Consider the following 19,187-nt stretch of genomic DNA (forward strand, 5'->3'; position numbering starts at 1 on the left):
GATTCTCTGTATATGTGTATTTTGGTCCTGGTTTAGTTCTGGTTTAGTCCTGGTTTAGTCCTGGTTTAGTCCTGGTTTAGTCCTGGTGTAGTCCTGGTGTAGTCCTGGTTTAGTCCTGGTTTAGTCCTGGTTTAGTCCTGGTTCAGTCCTGGTTTAGTCCTGGACTGGTTCCTCTGTGTCTCTTTTAAAGATTTTTGAGGTTTCTGTTTTTCCGCTGGAGTTTTCCACATGAATAATTCACACTCAGGTCCAGACTCCTCCAGTCCTTCCAGGATACTGGAGACACTGGTCTAGTCTTGGTCCAGTCCTGGTCCAGTCCCGGTCCAGTCCTGATCCACTCCTGGTCCAGTCTTGGTTCAGTTCTGGTTCGGTCCTGGTTCAGTCCTGGTTCAGTCCTGGTTCAGTCCTGGTTCAGTCCTGGTCCAGTCCTGGTTCAGTCCTGGTTCAGTCCTGGTTCAGTCCTGATCCACTCCTGGTCCAGTCTTGGTTCAGTTCTGGTTCGGTCCTGGTTCAGTCCTGGTTCAGTCCTGGTCCAGTCCTGGTTCAGTCCTGGTTCAGTCCTGGTTCAGTCCTGATCCACTCCTGGTCCAGTCTTGGTTCAGTTCTGGTTCAGTCCTGGTTCAGTCCTGGTTCAGTCCTGGTCCAGTCCTGGTTCAGTCCTGGTTCAGTCCTGGTCCAGTCCTGGTTCAGTCCTGGTCCAGTCCTGGTTCAGTCCTGGTCCAGTCCTGGTTTAGTCCTGGTTCAGTCCTGGTTCAGTTCTGGTTCAGTCCTGGTCCAGTCCTGGTTTAGTCCTGGTCCAGTCTTGGTCCAGTCCTGGTCCAGTCCCGGTCCAGTCCTGATCCACTCCTGGTCCAGTCTTGGTTCAGTTCTGGTTCGGTCCTGGTTCAGTCCTGGTTCAGTCCTGGTCCAGTCCTGGTTCAGTCCTGGTTCAGTCCTGGTTCAGTCCTGGTCCAGTCTTGGTTCAGTCTTGGTTCAGTCCTGGTCCAGTCCTGGTTTAGTTCTAGTTCAGTTCTGGTTCAGTCCTGGTCCAGTCCTGGTTCAGTCCTGGTCCAGTCCTGGTTTAGTCCTGGTTCAGTCGTGGTTCAGTTCTGGTTCAGTCCTGGTCCAGTCAGTCCTGGTCCAGTCCTGGTTCAGTCCTGGTCCAGTCCTGGTTTAGTCCTGGTTCAGTCCTGGTGTCCAGTCCTGGTCCTGGTCCAGTCCTGGTCCAGTCCTGGTTTAGTCCTGGTCCAGTCCTGGTTCAGTCCTGGTCCAGTCCTGGTCCAGTCCTGGTTCAGTCCTGGTTCAGTCCTGGTCCAGTCCTGGTTCAGTCCTGGTCCAGTCAGTCCTGGTCCAGTCCTGGTTCAGTCCTGGTTCAGTCCTGGTTCAGTCCTGGTCCAGTCCTGGTTCAGTCCTGGTCCAGTCCTGGTCCAGTCCTGGTTCAGTCCTGGTCCAGTCCTGGTCCAGTCCTGGTTCAGTCCTGGTCCAGTCCTGGTCAGTCCTGTCAGTCCTGGTCCAGTCCTGGTCAGTCCTGGTCAGTCAGTCCCTGGTCCAGTCCTGGTTCAGTCCTGGTCCAGTCCTGGTTCAGTCCTGGTTCAGTCCTGGTCCAGTCCTGGTTCAGTCCTGGTCCAGTCCTGGTCCAGTCCTGGTTCAGTCCTGGTCCAGTCCTGGTTCAGTCCTGGTTTAGTCCTGGTCCAGTCCTGGTTCAGTCCTGGTCCAGTCCTGGTTCAGTTCTGGTTCAGTCCTGGTCCAGTCTGGTTCAGTCCTGTTCAGTCCTGTCAGTTTAGTCCTGGTCCAGTCCTGGTCCAGTCCAGGTCCAGTCCTGGTCCAGTCCTGGTCCAGTCTTGGTTCAGTCCTGGTCCAGTCCTGGTCCAGTCCTGGTCCAGTCCTGGTCCAGTCCTGGTCCAGTCCTGGTTCAGGTGTGTTCTCGTCCTCCAGCAGACAGAGGGCGCTCTCCCGTACCTGTTGGTTCTCTGTGGGGATCACGGGATGTCGGAGAGCGGAGGTCACGGCGGCTCCTCCGACCCCGAGGTCAACACGGCCCTGCTCCTGCTCAGCCCCGCCTTCAGGAGGAAAGGTCAGATGCCCTCCCACACTCCTGCCCCCTCCCCGCGTGTCACAGTCCTGGTCTAGACCTGGTTTAGTCCTGGTCTAGACCTGGTCTAGACCTGGGTTAGTCCTGGTTTAGTCCTGGTTTAGTCCTGGTTTAGACCTGGTTTAGACACTGAGTGTTGGCTCTTGTGTTTGTGCAGAGGGGATGCAGCGCCCCCTGGAGGTGGAGCAGGTGGACTTGGCTCCGTCTCTGGCTCTGGGTCTCGGTCTCCCGGTGCCTCAAAACTCTGTGGGACGAGTCCTGCCCCAGATCCTGGAGGGACTGAGTCTGAGAGACCAACTGAGACTCCTGCACCTGAACGGACACCAGCTCAACCGCCTGCTCCGAGACAGTCTGCCAGAACACCAGAGAGGTGAGGAAAGACCGGTCTAGAGACCTGCTCCGAGACAGTCTGCCAGAACACCAGAGAGGTGAGGAAAGACCAGGTCTAGACCGGGTCTAGACCTGCTCCGAGACAGTCTGCCAGAACACCAGAGAGGTGAGGAAAGACCAGGTCTAGACCGGGTTCTAAACCTGCTCCGAGACAGTCTGCCAGAGAACACCAGAGAGGTGAGGAAAGACCAGGTCTAGACCGGGTCTAGACCTGCTCCGAGACAGTCTGCCAGAACACCAGAGAGGTGAGGAAAGACCGGGTCTAGACCGGGTTTAGACCTGCTCCGAGACAGTCTGCCAGAACACCAGAGAGGTGAGGAAAGACCGGGTCTAGACCGGGTTTAGACCTGCTCCGAGACAGTCTGCCAGAACACCAGAGAGGTGAGGAAAGACCAGGTCTAGACCGGGTCTAGACCTGCTCCGAGACAGTCTGCCAGAACACCAGAGAGGTGAGGAAAGACCAGGTCTAGACCGGGTCTAAACCTGCTCCGAGACAGTCTGCCAGAACACCAGAGAGGTGAGGAAAGACCGGGTCTAGACCGGGTTTAGACCTGCTCCGAGACAGTCTGCCAGAACACCAGAGAGGTGAGGAAAGACCGGGTCTAGACCGGGTTTAGACCTGCTCCGAGACAGTCTGCCAGAACACCAGAGAGGTGAGGAAAGACCGGGTCTAGACCGGGTTTAGACCTGCTCCGAGACAGTCTGCCAGAACACCAGAGAGGTGAGGAAAGACCGGGTCTAGACCGGGTTTAGACCCTGATTTAGTCCTGGTTTAGTCCTGGTTTAGTCCTGTGTTCAGACCTGGTTCAGTCCTGGTTTAGACCTGGTTTAGACCTGGTTTAGTCCTGGTTTAGACCTGGTTCAGTCCTGGTTTAGTCCTGGTTTAGTCCTGGTTTAGTCCTGGTTTAGTCCTGGTTTAGTCCTGGTTCAGTCCTGGTTTAGACCTGGTTTAGACCTGGTTTAGTCCTGGTTTAGTCCTGTGTTCAGACCTGGTTTAGTCCTGGTTTAGTTCTGATTTAGTCCTGGTTTAGTCCTGTGTTCAGACCTGGTTTAGTCCTGGTTTAGTTCTGATTTAGTCCTGGTTTAGTCCTGTGTTCAGACCTGGTTTAGTCCTGGTTTAAGTTCTGGTTTAGTCCTGGTTTAGTCCTGGTTTAGTTCTGATTTAGTCCTGGTTTAGTCCTGTGTTCAGACCTGGTTTAGTCTGGTTTAGTTCTGTTTAGTCCTGGTTTAGTCCTTTAGTCTGGTTTACCTGGTTTAGTCCTGGTTTAGTCCTTTAGTCTCGTTTAGTCCTGGTTTAGTTCTGATTTAGTCCTGGTTTAGTTTAGTCCTGGTTTAGTCCTGGTTTAGTCCTGGTTCAGTCCTGGTTTAGACCCTGTTTTAGTCCTGGTTTAGTCCTGGTTTAGTCCTGTGTTCAGACCTGGTTCAGTCCTGGTTTAGACCTGGTTTAGTCCTGGTTTAGACCTGGTTCAGTCCTGGTTTAGTCCTGGTTTAGTCCTGGTTTAGTCCTGGTTCAGTCCTGGTTTAGACCTGGTTTAGACCTGGTTTAGACCTGGTTTTAGTTTAGTCCTGGTTTAGTCCTGGTTTAGTCCTGGTTTAGTTCTGATTTAGTCCTGGTTTAGTCCTGTGGTTTAGTTTAGTCCTGGTTTAGTCCTGGTTTAGTCTGGTTTAGTCCTGGTTTAGTCCTGGTTTAGTCCTGGTTTAGTTCTGGTTTAGTCCTGGTTTAGTCCTGGTTTAGTCCTGGTTTAGTCCTGTGTTCAGACCTGGTTTAGTCCTGGTTTAGTTCTGGTTTAGTCCTGGTTTAGTCCTGGTTTAGTCTGGTTTAGTCCTAGTCCTGGTTTAGTCCTGGTTTAGTCCTGGTTTAGTTCTGATTTAGTCCTGGTTTAGTCCTGGTTCTAGTTTAGTCCTGGTTTAGTCCTGGTTTAGTTCTGGTTCTGTTTTATTCTTTCATAAAGTTTCTCAGGTTCAAATAAAACAGTGTAAAATATTCAGAGTCATTTGATGTGAGTTTAAATCACTGGAGTAAAAGACTTTTATTTTTACACTGCACTTTTCTCACCACACAATAATACTACTACTACTACTACTACTACTACTACTGTACTACTAGCAGTACTACTACTGCACTACTACTACTGCACTACTACTACTGCACTACTACTACTGCACTACTACTACTGCACTACTACTACTACTACTACTACTGCACTACTACTACTGCTACTACTACTACTGCACTACTACTACTGTACTACTACTACTACTACTACTGCTACTACTACTACTACTGCACTACTACTACTACTACTACTACTACTACTACTACTGCAGTACTACTACTGCACTACTACTACTGCAGCTACTACTACTACTGCACTACTACTACTGCACTACTACTACTGCTACTACTACTACTACTACTACTACAGTACTACTACTACTACTGCACTACTACTACTACTACTACTACTGCACTACTACTACTGCACTACTACTACTACTACTGCACTACTACTACTACTACTGCTACTACTACTACTACTACTACTACTGCACTACTACTACTGCACTACTACTACTGCAGTACTACTACTGCACTACTACTACTGCACTACTACTACTACAGTACTACTACTGCACTACTACTACTGCAGTACTACTACTACAGTACTACTACTGCACTACTACTACTACTACTACTGCACTACTACTACTACTACTACTACAGTACTACTACTACTACTACTACTGCACTACTACTACTGCACTACTACTACTGCACTACTACTACTACTACTACTACAGTACTACTACTGCACTACTACTACTACTACTACTACTGCACTACTACTACTACAGTACTACTACTACTACTACTACTGCACTACTACTACTGCACTACTACTACTGCACTACTACTACTAGTACTACTACTGCACTACTACTACTACTACTACTACAGTACTACTACTACTACTACTGCAGTACTACTACTACTGCTACTACTACTACTACTACTACTACTGCACTACTACTACTGCACTACTACTACTGCACTACTACTACTGCACTACTACTACTGCAGTACTACTACTGCACTACTACTACTGCACTACTACTACAGTAGTATTTTAATACTGTTCATATTTACTGCAGAACTTAAATTTAATTGATTTAATTTAAAGTGCCTGTGTCACTCTGTTCTGTTCTGTTCTTCTGTTCTGTTCTTTTGTTTCATTCACATGTTTAAAACACAAACCTGCACAATGAGCACGAGTTCTTCTCTCACACTGAAAACACTCTGTTCCACCTTGTGATGTCATCATGTGGTGATACAGGAAGTGCTCCACTGTGTTTTTAAACTCCACACTCCTTCAGTAGAATCATGTGGAGTCTGTGTGTTGGTTCATGTTCATCTGTCTCATCACGTCCTCCACTGACTCACTTTCATTCTGTTTCTTTTTGTTTAGTTTTTTCCTGCGTCTCTGTTGATATTTGGATCTTATGAAAGTATAAACTGGTCTGTGTGTTCAGAGTCGGGCTGGGAGCAGTTCCGTGTGGCGGAGCGAGCCCACGGGAGCTGGGTCAGTCTGTATCTGGAGGGAAACACGTCGGAGGTTCTTCAGAACGTGGGTCAGAAGGTCCTGAAGCAGTACCTCCAGGCTCTGGCCTCCATGAGCGCCGCGCTGAGCCGCCAGCTCGGCCGCTACGACATGTACGCCATGACGGCGGGACTGAGCCTCGCGCTGCAGGTGAGCCACGTTTAAAGACACACTCTGGGACTTTTCTGCTTCAGGACGATCGAGTGACTCGTCTAAAGTGTCTCAGGAGCTTTTTGGAATTTGTTCTTTTTTATTTGCGTGTCTTTAGTCTTTAGTCTTTAGTCTTTAGTCTTTAGTCTTTAGTCTTTAGTCTTTAGTCTTTAGTCTTTAGTCTTTAGTCTTTAGTCTTTAGTCTTTAGTCTTTAGTCTTTAGGCTTTAGTCTTTAGTCTTTAGTCTTTAGTCTTTAGTCTTTAGTCTTTAGTCTTTAGTCTTTAGTCTTTAGGCTTTAGTCTTTAGTCTTTAGTCTTTAGTCTTTAGTCTTTAGTCTTTAGTCTTTAGTCTTTAGTCTTTAGTCTTTAGTCTTTAGTCTTTAGTCTTTAGTCTTTAGTCGTCGTCTGTCGTGTTTAAACTCGTCCAGCTTCAGTTTCTCCTGAATCTTTCCTTTTCTCTGGACGTTCTCTCCTCCTCTATAAATAATTCTCTCGACATTCATAAAGAGACTTTATTTTTAAACACGGACACTGCAGAGTCAGCAACACACACTCAGGTCACACGCACTCAGGTCACACACGCCTGCTCCAGCACTCAGGTCACACACACTCAGGTCACACAGGACCAAGGAAACTCAGGTCTGACACAGGATGAAGGAGCTTCAGGTCAGACAGAGGATGATGGAGCCTCAGGTCAGACGGAGGATGAAGGAGCCTCAGGTCAGACGGAGGATGAAGGAGCCTCAGGTCAGACAGAGGATGAAGGAGCCTCAGGTCAGACGGAGGATGAAGGAGCCTCAGGTCAGACGGAGGATGAAGGAGCCTCAGGTCAGACGGAGGATGAAGGAGCCTCAGGTCAGACAGGAGCCTCAGGTCAGACAGAGGATGAAGGAGCCTCAGGTCAGGCGGAGGGAGACCAGAGTGTTTTCAGTGTGAAGAGCCTCACGTGTTGTTCTTCTGTCCTCAGTTGGTGTTGCTGCTGGTGCTGTCGATGCCCGAGTGCCTGAGCGGCGCCGCCCTGGTGGACGTGCCGGTGGCGTCGTCGGTGGCGTCGCTCCCGTTCCTGTTGGTGTGTGTGCTGCTGGGGGGCGTGCACGTGTGGGTGTGCACGTCGGCTCACGGCGGGTGTTTCCTGTGCTCGCTGCCCTGGAGCCTGAGCTTCTGTGTGATCGGCCTGATGGGGGCGCTGTGCTGCATGACCGGAGCGCTGCTGGTCAGGAGACTACGACCTGAGTCCACACGCAAGGTTTATATTTATATATAAATATATGTATACTGTATATTTCAGTGGTGCTCAATACGTCAATCTCGATCTACCAGTCGATGGCCAAGGTCGTGTGGGTAGATCGTCGTGTCTCGTCTCGGACTCGTGTTTGGACTCGGTCTTGTCTCTCACTCGAGGTCTGACACTCAACAAGTGTGATCATGTTTCATTCCGGCCGCTGCTGTTGGTAATAAACTTGTAGCGGGTGCAGGAGCGTGTGGGGCGTCTCAGTGCAGCCTGTGCGCTCATTTGAAACCCGCGGAGACTCTACGGCGCATCACAAACACACACGCTCCCTATGCACGGCTCGTCTGCGACAGCGTGTGCCCTCGTGTACCAGCGTGCATCACAGGGCAGGTTCAACTTCCTAAACATCCTACCTGTCCATCTGCCTCACGTCAGCACGCCGCCCCTCGCCTTTTCACGCTCTCGCTCCTTCCTGCGTACAGCCAACACAAGCCCCTCCCACAGTGCGGCTGATTAGAAGAACAAGACCAAACGTGAAGCAAAAACCAGTCTAAATTTGTGTTCCAGTGTTGGCACAAAGCAGGTCTACAGCATAGAGCGGATCTACAGAACAGACCTACTGCCACATTTGGCTGAAGTTTGTCTAACAAAAGTGACAAATGCATCTGTGTTTGTCACGATGTGCGTTTGGTTTGGTAAACGTGCAGAGGCTGGTAAATATCACTGCAAAACCAGAAAAGAATGTAACTCCAGTTTGGAACTTTAAAAAACAGGTTTAAAAATCTTCCTTCACTTTTTTCACAGTTTTGTGTAAAGTGCCAGAGGAAGTTCTCTTAAAGAAGAGGTTCTCAAACTGTGGGGGAGGGTCCAAAAAAGGGGCACAGAGTGTTTCAGTGCAGTTTGTTTGACTTTGTATTAGGAAGATCATTTTAACTTGGTCATTTTGTAAGTAGCTCACATGATGAAAAAGTGTGAACACCTCTGATATATACTGTATATACTGTATATACTGTATATACTGTATATACTGTATATACTGTATATACTGTATATACTGTATACTGTATATACTGTATATACTGTATATACTGTATATACTGTATATACTGTATATACTGTATATACTGTATATACTGTATATACTACAATACTGCGACTTGAGTTCACACACAAGGTTTATATTTATATATGTGTAAAGTGTTTAGACAAGGAAACCTGAACTTATACACGGTGCAAAATAATGCAAATTAATCACATGGTCAGTTTTGACCAATCAGCTCTTTCTCTCAGGTCAGGTCAGGTCTCTCAGGTGTGAGCTCAGGTCAGGTGTGAGCTCAGGTCAGTGTGAGCTCAGGTCGGCGTGAGCTCAGGTCGGCAGTGTGAGCTCAGGTCTGCGTGAGCTCAGGTCGGCGTGAGCTCAGGTCGGCGTGAGCTCAGGTCTGCGTGAGCTCAGGTCTGTGGGAGCTCAGGTCAGTGTGAGTAGAGCTGTGACACAGACCTGAGTTCTGAGGGACTGTGTCTGCACCTGTCCCGACAAGGACAGGTGCAGACAGGTGGACATGTGAGAGGTGGTCAGGTTAACAGTGACAGGTGACAGGTGACAGGAGGACAGGTACAGTATTGATATCGTGGACTGCTATATCGATATATCGGCAAGAGTAATTTTTGGTATATTTTACTAAAGTATTTTGTGTAAGAGCTACAGAAATGTTGACATTTCCACAATTTTGATGAGTAAAATTGGTGTTTTTCAAATTAACTTGGTAAACTTCTAGTATAACAGCCATGAGTTTCGCCTTTTTTACACTGAATCATATCGAATCAGTGTGAAATATATTGTAACGAATCCTGTCCAATCCAAAGCTCACTGTATTGTACAGCGTATCGTATCGTGGCCTGTGTATCGAGGTTTGTATCGTATCGACAACTTCTTAATGATACCCAGCCCTAGTGACATGTGAACTCTATCTGCCCCAGGGCGGCTGTGGCTGTCTCGACTGGACTCTGCAGGGACTGCCCCTGCCCGACAGGTGTGAGCCTGCCCTCTGAGAGTCTCACTCTTCGGTCACATGACCGTCCTGCTGCTCTTCTTATAAACCTGAAGTAAAGGTCATTTTACCGGAGAATCGGCTGAGCTCTGCTTTTCCCACGACTGCAGTAACTGTATACAGTACTGCAGTATCATTAGACAGTACTGCAGTATCATTAGACAGTACTGCAGTATCATTAGACAGTACTGCAGTAATCCTGACCCCACTGCAGTAACTTTAGACACAAGAGAAACGCAAACTCGACACTGACATTAATATTATTCTGCTGATCTGCGTCTCCTCTCCAACACTGAGCTCACGTCAGGAAATGTCCCACAGTGGAGCTTTAATCCTGAACTAATGTCAGAAAATGTTCCACAGTGGAGCTTTAAACCTGTTCTAATGTGAGGAAATGTCCCGCAGTGGAGCTTTAACCCTGTTCTAATGAGGATAAATGTCCCACAGTTTGGCTTTAGGTTCTGTTTCAGTCCTGGTTCAGTCCTGGTCTAGTTCTGGTTTTTCAGTTTTATATATGTTAAATTCACTCTTGAGGAGTCAAACCCACGACCTGGTCACCGTGGGGCGGGCAGGTTAACCACTCTGCCGTAGTAGTAGTACACGGGTCGTATATTCTTGTAGTAATAATGGTGTTCATACATAAATGATGGGGTCAGGGCAGAGTTCATTTAAAATTCAGAACAAGAGAAAAACATGTTTCTGAGTCACACACACGACCTGGAGCTGAAAGTACGAATAAAAGACCATAAACTACACAACAACTCACAAACGAACGAATAAAAGACCGTAAACTACACAACAACTCACAAACGAACGAATAAAAGACCATAAACTACACAACAACTCACACATGAACGAATAAAAGACCGTAAACTACACAACAACTCACACATGAACGAATAAAAGACCGTAAACTACACAACAACTCACAAACGAACGAATAAAAGACCATAAACTACACAACAACTCACAAACGAACGAATAAAAGACCGTAAACTACACAACAACTCACAAACGAACGAATAAAAGACCATAAACTACACGAAAACTCACAAACGAACGAATAAAAGACCGTAAACTACACAACAACTCACAAACGAACGAATAAAAGACCGTAAACTACACAACAACTCACACATGAACGAATAAAGACCATAAACTACACAACAACTCACAACACGAATAAAAACCGTAAACTACACAACAACTCACACATGAACGAATAAAAGACCATAAACTACACAACAACTCACAAACGAACGAATAAAAGACCGTAAACTACACAACAACTCACAAACGTACGAAATAAAAGACCGTAAACTACACAACAACTCACAAACGAACGAATAAAAGACCATAAACTACACAACAACTCACAAACGAACGAATAAAAGACCGTAAACTACACGAAAACTCACAAACGACGAATAAAAACCACACAACAACTCACAAACGTACGAATAAAAGACCGTAAACTACACGACAACTCACAAACGTACGAATAAAAGACCGTAAACTACACAACAACTCACAAACGAACGAATAAAAGACCGTAAACTACACAACAACTCACAAACGAACGAAATAAAAACGTAAACTACACAACAACTCACAAACGAACGAATAAAAGACCATAAACTACACAACAACTCACAAACGAACGAATAAAAACCGTAAACTACACAACAACTCACAAACGAACGAATAAAAGACCATAAACTACACAACAACTCACAAACGAACGAATAAAAACGTAAACTACACAACAACTCACAAACGTACGAATAAAAGACCGTAAACTACACAACAACTCACAAACGTACGAATAAAAGACCGTAAACTACACAACAACTCACAAACGTACGAATAAAAGACCGTAAACTACACAACAACTCACAAACGTACGAATAAAAGACCGTAAACTACACAACAACTCACAACGTACGAATAAAAACGTAAACTACACAACAACTCACAAACGAACGAATAAAAGACCGTAAACTACACAACAACTCACACATGAACGAATAAAAGACCATAAACTACACAACAACTCACAAACGAACGAATAAAAGACCGTAAACTACACAACAACTCACAAATGAACGAATAAAAGACCATAAACTACACAACAACTCACAAATGAACGAATAAAAGACCATAAACTACACAACAACTCACAAACGAACGAATAAAAGACCGTAAACTACACAACAACTCACAAACGAACGAATAAAAGACCGTAAACTACACAACAACTCACAAACGAACGAATAAAAAACCGTAAACTACACAACAACTCACACATGAACGAATAAAAGACCATAAACTACACAACAACTCACACATGAACGAATAAAAACCATAAACTACACAACAACTCACAAACGAACGAATAAAAGACCGTAAACTACACAACAACTCACAAACGAACGAATAAAAGACCGTAAACTACACAACAACTCACAAACGAACGAATAAAAGACCATAAACTACACAACAACTCACAAACGAACGAATAAAAGACCATAAACTACACAACAACTCACAAACGAACGAATAAAAGACCATAAACTACACAACAACTCACAAATCGAACGAATAAAAGACCGTAAACTACACAACAACTCACAAACATGAACCGTCGCCTTATCGTGGTGGAGGTTTGAGACTGAATGATCCTGGGAGCCCTATTGTCGGGGGCTTCATGCCCCTGGTCACCCAAGGCAAACAGGTCCTGGGGAACGGGTCAGACGAAGAACGGTTCAGAAGCCCCACATGATGAGTCACAATCGGAGGTCAGCGACGTTGCCCCGAATGGCGTCACCGGGGCCCCACCCTGGAGCCAGGCCTGGGGTGGGTGCTCGCCACCGAGCGTCTGTTGGCTGGGCCTTCTCCCACGGGGCCCGGCCGGGCTTTGCCCGAAGAGCAAGCGACGTGGGGCCATCCTCACGCGGGAGGATCCATATGAGGCTGGTGTGGAGAGATCTGGGCGGCAGTCGAAGGCGGGGCCCTCGACGACCAGATCTCCTGGTGCGGGAGGTTGAGCGTTACCGACTAGATATAGTCGGCCTCACCTCCACGCACAGTTTGGGCTCTGGAACCAACTCCTTGAGAGGGACTGGACTCTCCATTTCTCTGGCGTTGGCCGCGGGGGAGCGGCGGCGAGCTGGTGTGGGCTCATTGCCCCACAGCTCAGCCGCTGTGTGTTGGAGTTCACCCCGGTGAACGAGAGGGTCACGTCCCTGCGCCTTCGGGTCGGGGACAGGTCTCTCACTGTTGTGTTGCCTACGGGCCGAACAGCAGTGCAGAGTACTCGAATACCCGGCCTTCTTGGAGTCCCTGGGAGGGGTACTAGACAGTGCACCGACCGGGGACTCTGTTGTTCTCCTGGGGGACTTCAGCGCCCATGTGGGCAACGACAGTGACACTTGGAGAGGGGTGATTGGGAGGAACGGCCTCCCTGATCTGAACCCGAGTGGTGTTTTGTTATTGGACTTCTGTGCTAGTCACAGTTTGTCCATAACGAACACCATGTTCGAGCACAAGGGTGTCCATAAGTGCACGTGGCACCAGGACACCCTAGGCCGGAGGTCGATGATCGACTTTGTAGTCGTGTCATCTGATCTCCGGCCGCGTGTCTTGGACACTCGGGTGAAGAGAGGGGCTGAGCTGTCAACTGATCACCACCTGGTTGTGAGTTGGTTCGCTGGCGGAGGAGGAGGAAGCCGGAAAGACCTGGCAGGCCCAAGCGTGTAGTGAGGGTCTGTTGGGAACGTCTGGCAGAGCCTCTGTCAGAGGGACTTTCAACTCGCACCTCCGGGAGGACTTCTCCCGGATTCTGGGGGAGGCTGGAGATATGGAGTCCGAGTGGGCTTCATTCTCGGCCTCTATTGTCGATGTGGCCGCTCGTATCTGTGAGCGTAAGGTCTGTGGTGCCTGTCGCAGCAGCAATCCCCGAACACGGTGGTGGACACCGGAAGTAAGGGATGCTGTCAAGCTGAAGAAGGAGTCCTATCGGGCCTTGCTGGCTCGGGGGACTCCTGAGGCAGCTGACGGGTACCGGCGGGCCAAGCGTGCTGCAGCCCGTGTGGTCGCGGAGGCAAAAACTCGGAGCTGGGAGGAGTTCGGGGAGGCCATGGAGAAGGACTATCGGACGGCCTCAAAGAGATTCTGGCAAACCGTCTGGCGCCTCAGGAGGGGGAAGCAGTTCTTCACCAACACTGTTTACAGTGCAGGTGGAGAACTGTTCACCTTGACTGGGAACATTGTCCGGCAGTGGAAGGAAAACTTTGAGGATCTCTTTAGTCCCACCGTCACGTCTTCCGAGGAGGAAGCCGAGGTTGGGACTCGGAGGTGGACTTGTCCATCACCCTGGCTGAAGTCACTGAGGTGGTTAAAGTTCCTCGGTGACTCTGGGGGTGGATGATCCGTCCTGAGTATTTTAAGTCTCTGGATGTTGTGGGTCTTGGCTGACACGTCTCTTCAACATCTCGTGGCGGTCGGGGACAGTACCTCTGGACTGACAGACCGGGGTGTTGGTCCCTCTGTATAAGGAAGGGGACCGGAGGGTGTGTTCCAACTCCAGAGGAATCACACTCCTCAGACTCCCCGGTCTCTGTCAGGGACTGGAGAGGAGAATCCGGCCGATAGTGGAACCTCGGATCCAGGAGGAGCAGTGTGGTTTTGGTCCTGGTCGTGGAACACTGGAGCAGCTCTACACTCTCCATCGGTGCTCGAGGTTCATGGGAGTTTGCACAGTCCACATGTGCTTTGTGGATCTGGAGGTGTGTGACCGTGTCCCTCGTGGTGTCCTGTGGGGGGCTGTGTGACCGGAGCAGGAGCTGTGTTCATTTCCGGCAGTGAGTCGGACCTGTTCTCGGTGCATGTTGGACTCCGCCAGGGCCGCCCCTGTCACCGGTTCTGTTCATTGTTTTTATGGACAGAGTTTGAGTCAGGGGTCGGAGGGTCCGGTTTGGGGACCACAGGATCATCTCTGCTGTTTGTAGATGATGTCGTCCTGTCGTCTTCATCAGACCAGGACCTGCAGCAGGGACCAGACCGGGACTAAAAATGGTTTAGTTCTGGTTTAGTCCTGGTTCAGTCCTGGATCAGTCCTGGTTTAGTTCTCGGTATTTTCCATTTTTCATTTAAACATAAAATTGAAAACTGAAAAAACGAATCTTTATCTGTTTTTTTTATTTTGATTTTGGAGACAAATAATGACGTTTTCTTATTTTTGGTTTTGTATCACCGTGTTTGGGTTTTTGTTCTGCACTAAACCCCCAAACCTTCACCTGAACCTCAACTTTGACCTTTGTGTTCCGCTGTTCCCGAGCTGCGAAACGCTCGATGACGTAAGAACAGGATTTGTGTCTCCGTAAAAAAAAAGGAATGTCCTGAAACGAGAGAGTTTAGTCACGTAGAGAAAGAGAGAAGGAGAAGAGGATAAGAGGAGAAAGAGGAGGAGAGAAGGAGAAGAGGAGGAGGAGGAGGGACGGAGGTAAAAGCTTCACTCGGAGCTAAATGTACAGGACATGAAAAATGAATAAAACCTGATCCTGTAGGACACAAAGAACGACAGAGAGAAAGAGGAGAGGAGGAAAGAGGGAAGGATAGAGAGGGAGAGAAGGACGTAGAGAGGGAGAGAGGATACAGGGAGAGAGGGAAGGAGGAAGAGAAAGAAGGAGAGAGGGGGAGGAAAGGGAGAAGAGGAGAAAAGAAGGAGTCGAGAGGGAGGAGGAAAGAAAAAGGGAGAGAGGGGAGGAAAGGGAGAAGGAGGAGGGAGAGAAGGAGAGAGAGAGAGGAAAGAGAGAAAGAGGAGGAAGAGAGGAGAGAAGGGAGGAGAAGAGAGAGAGGGGAGGAAAGGGAGAAGGAGGAGAGAGAAGAGAAGAGAAGGGAGCGGGTGGAGAGACGTAGAGAGAGGGAAGAGCTGGAGAGAGGATGGAGGAAGAGAGAGGGAGGAAAGAGGGAAGGAGAGAACGGATGGAAGAAGAGAACTGGAGAGAGAGAAGGAGGTAGAGAGAGAGAGAGAGGGAGGAGACAGAGAGGAAAGGGAGAAGGAGGAGGAAGCGAAATAGATGGAGAGGCAGGAGAGGATAGAAGGAGAGAGAGAGGGGGAAGAGAGGAAAGGAGAGACTGGATGGAGGTAAATGGGTAGAGGGAAAGAAGAGGAGGAGGAAAAAGGATGGAGGAAGAAAAGGAGGGAGAGAGAGAAGAAAGGGAGATGGAGAGGAGGACGAGGAAAGAGGGATGGAGAGAGAGGAGAGAGGGAGGAAGAGGAGGAGGAGGAGTGCGGCTGTAATGAATCAAAGTGTGATGAAGATGGAGTCGTGGGGGTTTGTAATCGTCTGAAATCGTCCGAGACGTTTTTGGACGAGACACAAATCCTCAGAGCAGAAGCACAGACGCCAGGGAAATCAAACCAGGACACAAACCCAGCAACGCAAAAAAGATTCAAACTGATTTAAAACACCATTAAAAACAGATTAAAAACTGATTAAAAATGGATTAAAAACAAATTAAAACAATTTAAAAACAAATAAAAACAGATTAAAATGGATTAAAACTGATTTAAAACGGATTAAAAACAGATTAAAACGGATTAAAAATGGATTAAAACTGATTAAAAACACATTAAAACTGATTAAAAACGGATTAAAACTGATTAAAAATGGATTAAAAACGATTAAAAACTGATTTAAACAAATTAAAAACAGATTAAAACAAATTAAAAACAAATAAAAACAGATTAAAACAGATTAAAAACAGATTAAAACGGATTAAAACAGATTAAAAAAGGATTAAAAACTGACTAAAATAGATTAAAAACAGATAAAAACTGATTCAAAACAGATTAAAAACATATTAAAACAGATTAAAAACAGATTAAAACAGATTAAAAACAGATTAAAAACTGATTCAAACTGATTCAAAACAGATTAAAAACGATTAAAAACAGATTAAAAACAGATTAAAATGCGAAAAAAGGGCAGAAAAATTCCAGTTTCAAAGAAAAAGAAGATCTTAAAGCTGCACTGTGTCACTTTTCTGCAGGAGGGTTTTTAAACTTTACCGAACATGCTCTGTTACTGTGAGCAGGACTCGCCTCTGCACAGATCTGACCTGTAACTCTGCCTGGAGGAGAGAGAGAAGGACACAGAACAGATCCAAATATAACACAGACCTGGACCTGGTTCAGTCCTGGTTTAGTTCTGGTTTGTTTGTAATTTTAGCCCTGGTTCAGTCCTAGTCCTGGTTTAGTTCTGGTCTCAGTCCAGGTCCTGTCTCTAGTCCTGGTCTTGGTCTAGTCCTGGTTCTTGGCCGAGTTTCAGCAGGTCTCATTTGCTAAAGTGCTTTATTATAAATTGGATTGTTGATTCCATCAGAAGTCCCACGTTTGGGCCGTTTGTGTCACAGTGACTCTGCACTTTTACAACCAGGACCACAAGACCACAAGACCACACAGACCACACAGACCACACAGACCACACAGACCGCACAGACCACACAGACCACACAGACCACACGAGACCGCACGAGACCGCACAGACCACACAGACCGCACAGACCACACAGACCCACAGACAAGACCACACAGCCACAGACACACAGACCACACAGACCACACACACAAGACCACACGACCACACAGAACACGCACAGACAACACACAGACCACACGAGACTGCACAGACCACACGAGACCACACAGACCGCACAAGACCAGACGAGACCGCAGGGGGCGCTACAGAGACCACACAAGGCCGCAGAGAATCTTTTGAAACTTTTAAGAAATCATATGAGTGCGGGTCGTGTGGGCGCGGGTCGTGCGGGCGCGGGTCATGCGGGTCGTGGGGGTCGTGTGGGCGCGGGTCGTGCACATGTTTAAATGTTCCAGTTTCTATGGGAATATTCCAGCTCCAGTGTCTCAGTGTGTCATAACTGAACACTGGTTTATTTGGGCTCTGACACTGAGATACTGCATCTACACACATGTGCACAGAGTCACATACGTGTGTCTCGGTCCGTCTACACACATGTGCACAGAGTCACATACGTGTGTCTCGGTCCGTCTACACACATGTGCACAGAGTCACATACGTGTGTCTCGGTCCGTCTACACACACAGATGTGCACAGAGTCACATACGTGTGTCTCGGTCCGTGTACACACATGTGCACGTGGACAGAGTCACATACGTGTGTCTGGGTCTCAGGTTCTGTTGGGGCCTCCACAGTTTCCTCTGTGAGCCGCACAGGCCGCACTAGCTCTGACCCTCGACTCTGTGTTTGGGAGTCGGCCGCTGGGCTGTGGGCGGAGCCAGAGGTGGATCGCTGCTGTAGTGACGCTTCGACCAATCAGATTCAAGTGTTCACGGTGACGTCCCGCCTTTTCCCGCTCGTCTCAAATCCACCAACCTGAAAAACTCAAACACGTCAGTCTGTCACAACACTGACTCTCTCTCCTCTCTCCTCCCTCGCTTTCTCTTTCTCTCTCTCCTCTACTCCTCCTCTCCTGTCCTCTCTCTCCTCTCTTCTCTCTCTCTTTCTCCTCTCTCTCGCTCTTTTCCTCTCTCCTCTCTCTCACTCCCTTCTCTCTTTCTCCTCTCTCTCCCTCTCTCTCTCTCCCTTCTCTCTCTCTTTTCCTCTCTTTCTCTCTTTTCCTCTCTCTCTCTTCCCTTCTCTCTCTCTTTCCTCTCTCTCTCTCTCTCTCCTCTCTCTCTCCTCTCTCTCTCTTCTCTCCGTCCTCTCTCTGTTCTCTCTCTCTTTCTCCTCTTTCTTTCTCGCTATGCTCTCTTTTTCTCCTCTACTCCTCTTTTCTCTCTCTTTCTTCTCTCTCTCCTCACAGCCCTCTTCCTCCTCTTCCTTCTTCTTCTTCTTCTTCGTTCTCGGAGCTCGACCTGCTGCTCGTCTGTGGGACTCTAGGCCACGCCCTCCTGCTGGGCTCCTCCTCCTTCGTGGAGGAAGAACACCAAATATGGTACTTCCTGCTGAACACTCTGTGCCTGGCGCTGTTCCAGGACGTGTGCCGCCGATACTTCAGAGAGCGCCCGCACCCCCCCGACACACAGGTACTCACACACATACACACACACGCCCGCACCCCCCGAGGTACTCACACACATACACACACACGCCCGCACGACACACGCACCCCCCCGACACACAGGTACACATCACACACATTACACACACAGGACCCCCAACACACACACACACACATACACACACACGCCCGCACCCCCCCGACACACAGGTATCACACACATACACACACACGCCCGCACCCCCACGACACACAGGTACTCAACACATACACACACACGCCCTGCAACACACCACACACACACACATCGACCACACCATACACACACACACATACACACACACGCCCGCACCCCCCGACACACAGACACAACACACATACACACACACGCCCGCACCCCCCCGACACACAGGTAACACACACACACACACACATCAACACACGCACACGCACCCCCGACACACAGGTACTCACACACATACACACACACGCCCACACCCCCCCCACACGGTACACACACACATCACACACACACACACACACACACATACACACACACACCCACACAGGTACTCACACACACACATACACACACACACCCGACACACAGGCACCACCCCGACACACACCACACACATACACACACACAC

General features: G+C 48.3%; 1 protein-coding gene across 1 annotated transcript in view; it reads left to right on the top strand.

The window, feature by feature from the left end:
* Nucleotides 1-228: 228 nt before the first annotated feature.
* Nucleotides 229-19,187, top strand: part of pigg (phosphatidylinositol glycan anchor biosynthesis class G) — a 30,488-nt gene continuing 11,529 nt past the window's right edge. Inside the window, exons 1-8 of the mRNA XM_055159593.1 lie at nt 229-247; nt 295-304; nt 1,812-2,053; nt 2,229-2,441; nt 5,993-6,210; nt 7,178-7,436; nt 16,886-16,907; nt 18,340-18,562. Coding sequence (XP_055015568.1) covers nt 229-247; nt 295-304; nt 1,812-2,053; nt 2,229-2,441; nt 5,993-6,210; nt 7,178-7,436; nt 16,886-16,907; nt 18,340-18,562 — 1,206 coding nt within the window. The remainder of the gene's footprint in view (nt 248-294; nt 305-1,811; nt 2,054-2,228; nt 2,442-5,992; nt 6,211-7,177; nt 7,437-16,885; nt 16,908-18,339; nt 18,563-19,187) is intronic.

This window comes from Boleophthalmus pectinirostris, unplaced genomic scaffold (genome assembly GCF_026225935.1).
Source record: "Boleophthalmus pectinirostris isolate CB_2022bp ecotype Guang Dong unplaced genomic scaffold, ASM2622593v1 HiC_scaffold_23, whole genome shotgun sequence".
NCBI classification, from domain to species: Eukaryota; Metazoa; Chordata; class Actinopteri; order Gobiiformes; family Gobiidae; genus Boleophthalmus; species Boleophthalmus pectinirostris.